At 34.2% G+C, this 12108-nt stretch overlaps 1 protein-coding gene across 5 annotated transcripts in view; it reads right to left on the minus strand.

Annotated features, from left to right (window-relative positions):
* The window catches only part of LOC144443861 (uncharacterized), a 120893-nt gene that overhangs the window by 17596 nt on the left and 91189 nt on the right, over positions 1 to 12108 (minus strand). For all 5 annotated transcript variants that reach the window (XM_078133441.1, XM_078133442.1, XM_078133440.1 and 2 more), the window contains one exon: positions 2100 to 2208. In XM_078133441.1, the coding sequence (XP_077989567.1) occupies positions 2100 to 2208 (109 nt within the window). The remainder of the gene's footprint in view (positions 1 to 2099; positions 2209 to 12108) is intronic.

The following is a 12108-nucleotide window of genomic DNA, read 5'->3' on the forward strand; positions in this document are numbered from 1 at the left end:
TCATGATAGAATGCACCTCTGGGACAAATCTTTTTGAAAATCAAAGTTCTTCAATTCTCTTCAAACATCGCCATATGAGAGCGTTTTGGCGGCCATATTGGATTCTAAAATGACTAAATTTTGACCTCTATTTCAAAAATTTGTGCAATGACCCTTCATATTTTTTTATTCTGAGTTAGAGTTTTCTTGAACAAAGAAAAGACAAACGTTTAAAGAATTTATTTTGAAGACACATTCTACATTAATTAACAGGGATGCCAAAAATGGTGAATTCCAGCAGAGAAAAAGAAATCACACAACCTCTGAAGTCAGTAAATTGCATCAAAGTGCAGAAGTCTAACACATCGAGTAATTCATACCTCCGATTCAATATATAATAGCATATTCCTATTAATTTTAATAGGAAGTTGAATCCATTGTATCTAAATAGGGGTGAGAAGTACTGAAAGGTGAGTGTCTCCCTTTAAATAATTACAGACTACAGTACGGTAGTATGACAGACACAAACCACATCTGTTTCAATTAAAGGTAACTACTGCATTTTATTTCCCAAAATGCTTGTCATGAGATACTTGAACTCTGGGATGATTTCAACTCCTTCAATAAATCATCCTTTTAAAACAGCTACATTGCAATGACAGGCATATACATGTAGAGGTGTCAATGAACAACAAGGCCATTTTTTCACACAATCAGCTACAAGAGGCTGTAGGTAATATGTTTGATGTTATCAAGGCTTTGTGTAACGACGAACGGTGTATATTTGATTGACACGGCACAACTCATGGATGGAGCTCAATCACAAGGTTTCCTGTGTTCAATTACTGGTTTAATTTAGCAACACTTTTCTCTTATTACCCTGTGTGCACTACACAGGAAATTGAACGATGCAGACTGAGAACACTGCCTAGCATCGAATATATCACTAATGGGTCTTGACTATAAGTGCACTTCCTGGGCAAATATACTCTCTTTCTCAGTCGAACGGTCAAAGTGAACTGTTTCAAAGGGAAACTGTAGACGGTTACAATGATTTGCATCTGTTTTTAAATTAGTCAGCCTGTCATTTTAAACTGTTCAATTGTGACGATAGAATAGAATAAACTGACTATAGAGAATTCTAGTGCATGGTTGTATCTAATGTATGTATTCATGAAAATGAAAGCTGGCTACTATATGTGAAGCATTACAGATAATATAAACTGTATGTATTCAAATTGTAAATTTATCCGATTCTTGACAGAATTCCCATCTTCTCATTCATTTGAAGTGTGTGTGTGTGTGTGTGCGCGCTCGTGTACATATGTATGTATGTATGTATGTATGTATGTATGTATGTATGTATGTATGTATGTATGTATGTATGTATGTATGTATGTATGTATGTATGTATGTGTGTGTATGTATGTGTATGTATGTATGTGTGTGAATGTATGTATGTATGTATGTATGTATGTATGTATGTATGTATGTATGTATGTATGTATGTATATATGCGTATGTATGTGTGTATATATGTGTGTGCACGTAGGTGTGTGTGTGTGTGTATGTGTGTATGTATGTATGTATGTATGTATGTATGTATATATGCGTATGTATGTGTGTATATATGTGTGTGCACGTAGGTGTGTGTGTGTGTGTATGTGTGTATGTGTGTATGTATGTATGTATGTATGTATGTATGTATGTATGTATGTATGTATGTATGTGTGTGTATGTGTGTGTGAATGTATGTATGTATGTATGTATGTATGTATGTATGTATGTATGTATGTATGTGTGTGTGTATGTGTGTATATATGTGTGTGCACGTAGGTGTGCATGTAGGTGTGTGCGTATGTGTGTGTGTACATTCCTAGTCAACGTATCTTCATGCTTATGCAGATACCTGTATATGTGGATGTTTGTATGTATGAGTGTACATATCTGTGAATGCGTTTGTGTGAATGTATGTTTTGCTACAGAAAACCACCCACATTTAAAAAATCGTTATTGGCTCAGTTTTACTTTGAACACAATATGGCTGGCTATAGATGTAATACTTAACATTAGATGTAATCTATACAGGCAAAATGTCCACAAACCGTATATAAACTTACCTGTGTTTCAAGGTTAAAAGCATGGAAATTGTAATCATATGTCAGTTCTGTGCCTGGTTCAATATCTTTCAGTGCAAATAATCCCATTCGATACATACCATTTACAGACCTAAAATATCACAAAAAACAACATTTTGTATTAGTTTACATTGTACAAAAATGCACATTCACACATATCTGCTATTAAGCTAGAAAGAGAAGCACATCTTTTATTATGATAGTGTTAATAAGAATAAGAATATTGACGACTTTTATATTTTTCAGCCATAAGAGTTTTATCCATGTTCTCATGTAATATGGAATATATGTGACCTAAGGGGCCTTGCCTTTGCAGTGAAAGCCCCTTAACTGAAGTTTTTTGGACCCACTAAAAGACAAGAAATTTTAGGGATGTATTTTAAATCAATTGTACCTTGTGTGAAACAAGTTTATGAAAATAAAAGAAATTATGAAACAATTCATGGGGGGGGGGGGGGATAAATTGTATGATAAAGAACAAATGGCATATGAAGTGCTGTCATGGCAATGGTATACTGACTATTTATAGCTGTGACTTGATGTGTGTGTATAGTATTTCAGAAACACTACTTGATCATCTGTCAAATTGAAGTATCTGTTTAAAAGTGGAATTGGAGTCAAGTGGTGATATCTTCCACTGAGCACACTGCAATAATTCTTAGTATAATAAATGTACAAGTAAACAGAGCCTGCTGACATGTATAGATATGTCATGTGAGTACATTTAATATCACCCATTTATCAAAAAGACATTAATAAGGCTTTGATGACCTCCAAAAATCAGGTATGTATGTATGTATGTATGTATGTATGTATGTATGTATGTATGTATGTATGTACGTACGTACGTACGTACGTACGTGCGTGCGTGTGTATGTATGTATGTATGTATGTAGGTAGGTGTGTGTGTGTGTGTATGTATGTATGTATGTATGTATGTATGTATGTATGTATGTACGTACGTACGTATGTTATGTATGTATGTATGTATGTATGTACGTGCGTGCGTGCGTACGTACGTACGTACGTACGTACGTATGTACGTACGTAAGTATGTATGTATGTACATATGTATGTATGTATGTATGTATGTATGTATGTATGTATGTATGTATGTATGTACATATGTATGTATGTATGTATGTATGTATGTGTGCACACTAATGATATAATCTGATAAAAATCCCACACAAAAAATCCTGGTTTACCACAAACAATTTTGCTGACGTACAAAGAGTGTTCCAATTTCATGGTAACCCCTTATCATCATATGAATGACTTCTGGCAGCTTCATGGTTAGTTTATCATGACGTATTGATTTCCTAAAAAACACACTTACAGAATGTAATGGGGTCTTAATGTCCTCTGTTTACACATTACAGAAACAACATTTACGGTAGAGTGACTATCTTAGGAACACCGGAAACCAGTAACACATAGAAGGAGGTTTTCTAAAATGTAAGTGATGTGGTAGAAAAGTATGGTGCCAATTAAAGGAACACTTGTACATACTTGGTGGACCCCTACTATGGCTTTCTTCCACTACAGTGATGAAAACTGACAGATTTCAGGAAACTTCAGCGCCTCATTAGCTACATATCTCAGTTTAAAGTGATGATTTGCAACAAGGGTGTATGAGAAGGTCAATATTTACATGACTGCGTACAAATTTTTTAACTACATGTATTTTGTTAATCTTTTCTCCCTCACCCCCACAAACATCTGCAAGCATGTTTACTGGACACAGAAGAGATGTAAGAGACAGATCTAAACGGTGCATTCGTTTCTCTAACTAACCGTTGCCAAGTAACTATATTTGACTGTCTTGAAACCATGAACGATATATTCAGACTTATCTACCCTTAGTAGCAATGAATAACTCTCCTATGGGCAACAATTATTGATATGATAGAGATATGAAACTGATGAAACTTAGACGGTGTTTGTCTCTGAGGCATGTTTACTTGTACCTCTAGTCATATCTCCACTGATTGTGTGAATCATTTTTTTCTCTCCCTAAAGAGACATTTGACTGTATTGAATGGAGCGGGATTGCTGTCTATATGATTTCCTAGATGACAAGCCATGAATCACCAAGTGTTGTTATGAATCATTGTCTGCACTCTCATTACTGCATCTTTTCAAACTAAGCTACATTGATACTTTTCCTTACCTGGAAAACTGTAACTATGACTCAGCAAGACACTGAGTTCTACCTATAAAAGTATGTTGGCCTAAATTCAATGACACTCGGCTATACCTATAACTTTTTCAAGTGTACGATACGCGAAAACTTAATATGTCATCATGACATTTTTTCACCTATAAAAGTATTAAGATACCTCGCGACTCTTACATTTCATCGATAAATTTATCATGTTATCGTACAACTCAGCTGTACCGATAAATGTACGCTACGTTAGAAATTAACCATGCCGCTGTGACACTAGTTCTACCTACACAAGAAACCCTTAAATTATGTATATCGTGATAAAAAATTCAACCAATATGCCATACAACTGATTTATGACTTCGTGAAAATCGTGACTCTACGTTCTATGATCGATAAATGTGTAATGATATTGTATAACCCAGCTACACCTACAAATGTATGATGCCCTAAACGGAACCAAGTCATTGTGACGCAGTTCTACCTACAAAAGTATTTTAACTACAATGCTCGAAAACTGTAAATTGATAAATTCATTATATGGAATCTAGTTATTCTGGTATCTTTTCTGCTATTGAAAGTATATAATCTCAGCAAAAACACCTTCATTCATCCTAGATAACTTCTTATTAAAATCAGTAAAAATTAGATCCTTTGAATCTACAGTGACTTTAGAATTCAAACTATGTCATCATGGCACTCAGTGATACCTATAAAAATATGTGAAATGATATCTTATTTGGATTTTTTTAAGTGTGTTTTTCCTCTTCAAAGCACAACCTCAATGAAAATACTTTTACTCACAGACATTTCCTAAATCAGAGAAAATTTGGGTTGAGTAAAAAACCCCCCAATTTCTCTTTTCATAGTTTGAATTCCTTGAAAATATAGTATGCTAACTCGCTATCCATTTACTTAGGGTTCACGTGAGAAAGAAGTGCATCTGCACAAACCTCACTAATTTTCTGGGATGTATATGATGCCTTTAAACTACAATATGTCACCTCACGATTCACTGTTACTGATGGATGAATCAGACATGTTTACGTCCACACACATGCACACTGTGAATCACGATTCTCATTTTCTGTTTTCCAAGACGATGTTTTAAGTGTCATGACTAATGACAACTTGTCATGCCCTGCTGCATCCACTCCTATTTCAATTATTGTCACAGTATCTCAATATTGGGTCATTTACACGCCACTTATTACATTAGCTGGTCACTAGGCAACCACGGTCCTCAAACTAATGGACATCCATACACAGTGTGCTTATCAACGCTATCTTTCAATTCAAACTTCTAAATTGATCGTTGGGAACAAAAAAAAAGTACAGGTATCACTGACTACCAATATGCATCTTCATTAAATCCAGAAAACATGGCTTGTTACATGAGAACCTATGGTTATTGTAGACTCTCCAAAGAGATAACAAGTCACGATTTTAAACCCGATTTGTTGGTTTGCCATCAAAATTCATGACATTGCTTGATAACCAATGCTAACTATACAATGGCAGTTTATCTTTGCATTTGAAATTTCTAGTTCGTGACAACCCTTGATAATCTGGACATCTGATGTTCATATATCCCTTGATAATCTCATAAGAGGTGGCATATATTTGAAATGTAGCGTTTGTTCAAACATCCCTTGATAATCTGGACTAACTTCATAACAGCCCTTGATAATCTGGACATCTAATGTTCAACTATCCCATGATAATTTGGACTAACCTCATCAAAGCTACTTGGTCTAGTTTCCACAGCTAGTATATTCAAGTTCAAATAGCCCTTGGTAATCTGGACTAACCTCATAGCTAGATGGTATACATGTGACATCTAGTGGTCATACATTTCTTGATCATCTGCCTAAACCTTATTATAGCTAGGTACCGGTAGTACACTATCTAGTGTTCAAGGAGCCCTTTATAATCTGGACTAATCACAAACAGTTGTTGTGCTTTTGCCATCTGAATGTACACGACAAACCTTGATAATCCAAACTAATCATACAAAGCTTATTTATGCCTCCAGATATTATCATAGAAACCCTGAGTAATCTGGTCAATCAAGTAAAATGTAGTCTATCCTTGATATTTGAAATAAATGTTGATGATTTCCCTTGATAATGTGGATTAACCTCCTAAGATCAGGTCCATGGTACCTAAACCCTTTGAAATTTCATCACTATCCTTGCTAATCTGGACAAACAACATAAAAACTAGTTTACCTTTGATATTTGAAATGTTTCATCTCATATCCGATTACAGAAGTGATACTCACATGTATAGATGCTACTAATATTCTTTTGCATGTTTTTCTAAATGCAACACGATACACAACGACTCTCTGTGGTGTAATGCACCAAAGCGCCTCCTAGCACCACCTATGTCACGCCAATTTAATCAAATTTGTTTCATAAAAACGTGATGCTGTGTTTGCTTCTTATTAGGTGTTCTTTGCATACTTTTGTGTTGCAGTTCATTTTCAAAACACACCCAGTGATGTACTAGTAATTAAAACAGAATGACTTAGTGCTTTGGGGAAGATTTATAGCAGTGGCATGGAATTAGAACATCGATATAAATGTCTGTCTCGCTAATTAATCTACCCTAACAAAAAAAACTCCACAAATCAGACATACATTGCAACTAAATGAAGTCTATATATCCTGTAGGGTTGTTATTGAGAGGCCACCGTTATTCAGAGTACGAGTCCCCTGAAGCCAGGTACTATAAGAAATGGAAAACTGTGCACCATTTGCAGACGTGAGATTACACTTTATTTTGTGCTAACCAAGCAAATGAGTCCTCCCTGGAGCAAAGAGAGCTGAGATTTAGTATTCTGAAGCAACCTTTGTCGGGATTAGTATGGTTCTCACGTAGCGAGAAAGGCGACATTGTGTCTGCCTGTTTTGATTTATTATCACGAGTTGTCAGCAGTGCATGTAATAGAGGACAGTGGACTGTAATCTAGAGTGAAATATTGTCGGTTCTTTACCAGTGGCGTGATACTAGCCAACTAATATGTAATGGCAGTCAGGTCAACTTTCAAAGTATTGTGTCAATATACAAATATATTTAGTATCAATATTCGGCAGTTAGAGAAAAATCTTATTCTGATTAGGATAATAAATGACATATTCAAAATGTTCAAATTATGAAGATAAAATATGACGTAAATATCAACCTAATTTACAAGGAAAAAATTTGATCATTATTTGCGGAAGAGTTAAAGTGGCCATATGGATGAGGATTTGGGAATATATTTTAGATATTCAATTTACAAAACAATATTATCATGGCTTCCTACTTGACAAATTAATGTGAAAAAACATATGCCAAGTCTGTGTTTGTAACTCAATAAATAGCAAAAGATTAATAAATGTGTAAAATGTTTGTTATTATATACACAATAACAAATGTTTTGACACATTTTTTAGCTTTTTGCACTGTATGGCATTACAAACACAGACTTGGTCTATGTTGTTTCACATTAATTTTTCAAGTAGGAAGCCATGATAATATTGTTTTGTAAACTAAAAATTCAAACAAACTACCCAATCCTCATCCATATGGTCAAGAGTTCTCCGACATTTCTGACTGTCCAAATAAATCGATTTCAGAATAACTATTGTCAAATACTATAATATTTTACAAGTTAAAAGTATATTTCTTTCAAGAATATCAGTATTTTTCTGTTCCTGAAGAATATAGCTTTTCTAATATTCTAAGGTTATAAAATTATAAAACTTACCAAATTAGTTTTTGATGACGGTGAAACAAATATACAAGAAAGTGTATAAACACAGGATTTTTGTTTTATGTAGAAGTGACTACAAATATAAGTACTTTAAAGTAATAGTAAATCAAATTGTGATTTTCCAAGATATTCATATTCTGGGATATTTCTGCATGAAAATCATAATTATTCAAGTCAATATATGTTTTTGCCATACAAATGTTCAATTGGCCTATAATGAAGATATTACAGCCCCCCCCCCCCCCCCCATCCCCCATATGACATTCTCACCCTCAGCCCGGGATATTACCCCTCTACCTTTCATTTGACAGATTACCATTCAATTCAAATGCCAAAATACCCATATTGGGGCAACACTAACATGACATTTAGCTGTTATTCCACAATATATTTCTTTTTCGTGCAACCAAAGAAAATACAAGTGACCTAAGGGGCCTTTATCACTACGGGTCGCTAGACAAGTAGTGACAAAACCCTTAGGTCACTCGTATTTTCTGGCTGAATGAAGAAAAATATTGGGAATAACATAATTATACCAGTGCCAGTAATATAAAAGAAAAATTGGGGAAAGTAATGATAATTTTTAATGTTTTGACTCCTATTTCCATCACAGCAGAACCAATGACGTAGACATGCGTTATCGTTACACAGACATGCGTTGTCATGACAACAACCCGAGTATAAATTCCATATTTTTTGTTCAACTTGGCTTGTGCATGGTATAATCTCTTTTATCTGTTACACAAGTTCTGGATACTGTGCACAGAGACTGCTATATAGCAAGTACCTTGATCTCTTGACGGTATCACATATATTTTATAGCATGACATGTTACTGTAGCGTGTGAAGGGGCAATCAGTTAATACTTTAATATATGAAGTATAGAAAACCACAACAATGGAAAGGTCACACCAGATTTGCTATATATTTAAAACCAACTCAGTATTTACAACAGCTTGTCTTGGTTAAAAGCTGACATTGTCAGATTGTAATGTTGCTACACCCTTATTTGTTAAAGTCAGCTCGGGCTGTAACCTAAATATGGGTGGGTGTGGGTGTGTTGGTGTGTGTGTGTGTGTGTGTGTGTGTGTGTGTGTGTGTGTGTGTATGTATGTATGTATGTATGTATGTATGTATGTATGTATGTATGTGTGTGTGTGTATGTATGTATGTATGTATGTATGTATGTATGTATGTATGTATGTATGTAGGTATGTATGTATACACACACATACAAGTGTGTGTGTGTTGTGTGTGTATGTGTGAAATTACTGTTATTCATTTTTATAAGACAATATACTGCATTGCCATTTCTTTACTGACCAGTAGTACAAGACTAGAAATACTTACAACATCAACACATTTCAGGCTAGCATTCATAATTTTGTATAAATATATGTGTACATGTATACATATATATTATATGTTATTCTGTTTCAATGCTCACCAAAATGGAATTCTTGATAACATGATTCACAGTTGTCACATCTATTGTACAACATTGTATGGGTGCAGTGTATCACCTGCTACAAGTAAATATATTTTACCGGCGATCCTTTACACCAGCATATAAACAGCCATGACATAAAACACAAAACGAAAGATTAGAGCTTCCTGGTTTGTGTTATTTTTCCCAATGTTGTCATTCTAAAAGTGTAAAGTTGACATTTGTCAGAGTGATACTCCTATTGAAATACTATATCTATTCCACAAAAGGCTGAGCAGACAGCCTGTGTGTTTTAATGAACTGGATATTACCATCTGTACAACTTCACTTCTTAACAATACACTGACAAAAGTCTGATTTCTATACATTTACACTGGCTGTGTAATACACACAATTTGACATGTACAATTCTTTGCCTGGATAAGTTAGAAGCATAGGTTTACAGATTAGCCTGAATACAGCATGGTTTAACCATTACTCACCATCACTGTGTTTTGGATAATGGAGATGGATATACACTTTACTGATTGAATGATTGACAGACAGATTCTACATCTATGGTGGATATCTTTGCTCTGTGATAAAGTGTATATGTGAATGGTATGTGTGCTTGTGTGTGTGTGAATCGTGTGTATGTGTGTGAATGGTGTATGCTTGTGTGTCTATGTGTAAGTACGTGTGTGTGTATGTGTGTGTATGCGTGTGTGTGTATGTATGTATGTATGTATGTATGTATGTATGTATGTATGTATGTATGTATGTATGTATGTATGTATGTATGTATGTATGTATGTATGTATGTATGTATGTATGTATGTATGTATGTATGTATGTATGTATGTATGTATGGATGGATGGATGGATGTATGTAAATATGTACAAAGGAGTGCAAAAGTAATGAATAGAACAGTCCTGAGCAATAAATTCAATCCTGACATTTCAAATCAATATTCTTTATCCTAGGATATCAAGGCAAGATATATAGTAGGTCATAACCTGACTGGATATCTAAATATTATGGAATAGAAAGACACCGGAAGTTCTTAAAAATGGTAAAAAATACGCAAAGAAAGATCTAAAAGTAAAGTGTACCAAAAAGAACCCTATAGCACACGCCTGATAGAATAAGTGTAGGTAGATATTATGTATGGATACATGTGTGTACGAGCGTGAGCACAAGTGTACATATATCATATTTTATTTATGCAATCTGTGCTATCAATTTCTATGGATATAAGCTAACCAGTTGACAAGAAGGGGCAGAGCTCTTCAGCTACATTCATAATACAAACAGAAAATGGTGACTATTGATTATATTTTGAACAGTTTTCATAGTTATTGATTATGCAACACTGCAAAGTATTGTGTACTGTGTGTGTCGCAGAGAAAAATTCTGATGACAAAGATAAACATAGCCTTGGCTGAAAGTGAAGAATTCCTAAATGAATTAATTTTCTCTGAATGTTTGATGAAAATAATTAGACATACCACATTACATGCAACATTAATAATTAAAATGAAAGTAATATAGTATTGCTGTTTACTTAGTTTGGACAAAAATGTGATTTTATTTGATCATTTATTGCATATAATTAACTAAAGACACAAAATTAATACTACGAGTGTTGGTAATACTTTAAAAAAAACACTTACAATGTTAATATTATGGTGGATAATTTATTCAAAATGAGAAAATATTTCACAAATTTTCCCTCTTGAAAAAAGTGATTTCATTTCATCATGAGTACTGCATGTAATTAATTAATTAATTACTTAATTAAAGAAATGAAATTAACAATAATTCTAATTCATGAAATTAACACTAACAATGTCAATCCTTAAAAATAACAAATCAATTAATGTCAACATTATGACCATTAAACAATTCATCTGAAATGTTCACACAGCATAGCTGGACACAGATTATCAAGTTTTGTTTGCATTTTGCTGTCTGTGTGTATTTACCAGTTATATTCAAATGCTTGTGTATCAACTTAGTATATAATGTAAAGATGGAGGATTTTTTTTCCACCGACAGGAAAAACAAACTTTGCCAGCTTGACTAAGCTATTCATGTGGATGTTTTAAATTGTTTCTTTGTTGTCCTATTTGCAGACAAAGGTAGTTAAAGTCTGTGAGGAATCCGACTCTGTGTCTACTCCTTTGTTACATCTTTCAATAGCCCTTAGTCGAATGTCACATGTTGGTGACACATGTGGTGATGAATGCAGAGATGGTTGAAGAGTTGCTTTGTATGGCCTGACGAGGCCACTTATTCAGATACTTATAAAATACAATCTTATTAATTTAGGCCGTGTCATGTGTCCTGAAGTGCTCTCAGCTCTGACAAGTGACATTTTATTTTATTTGAAGGTAGAGTAGATGCCACAGCGCACACTTGTCTATCAACAACTACGAGTTAAATCTGGACCACACATCTAGTTTGTGGAATTTAGCTTTAACTTCCACAACACACACTGCCTGTCAATCATCTCTGTACATTTAACAGTAAATTTGATTGGCTGTGAGTAATAGCAATTTTTACATTGTCTGTTGATCATGTATGTATATGATACAGTAAATTTAGTTGGCCGTGCGATAAAGTAAGCTT

Source organism: Glandiceps talaboti, chromosome 12 (assembly GCF_964340395.1).
Source record: "Glandiceps talaboti chromosome 12, keGlaTala1.1, whole genome shotgun sequence".
In the NCBI taxonomy this organism is placed as follows: Eukaryota; Metazoa; Hemichordata; class Enteropneusta; family Spengelidae; genus Glandiceps; species Glandiceps talaboti.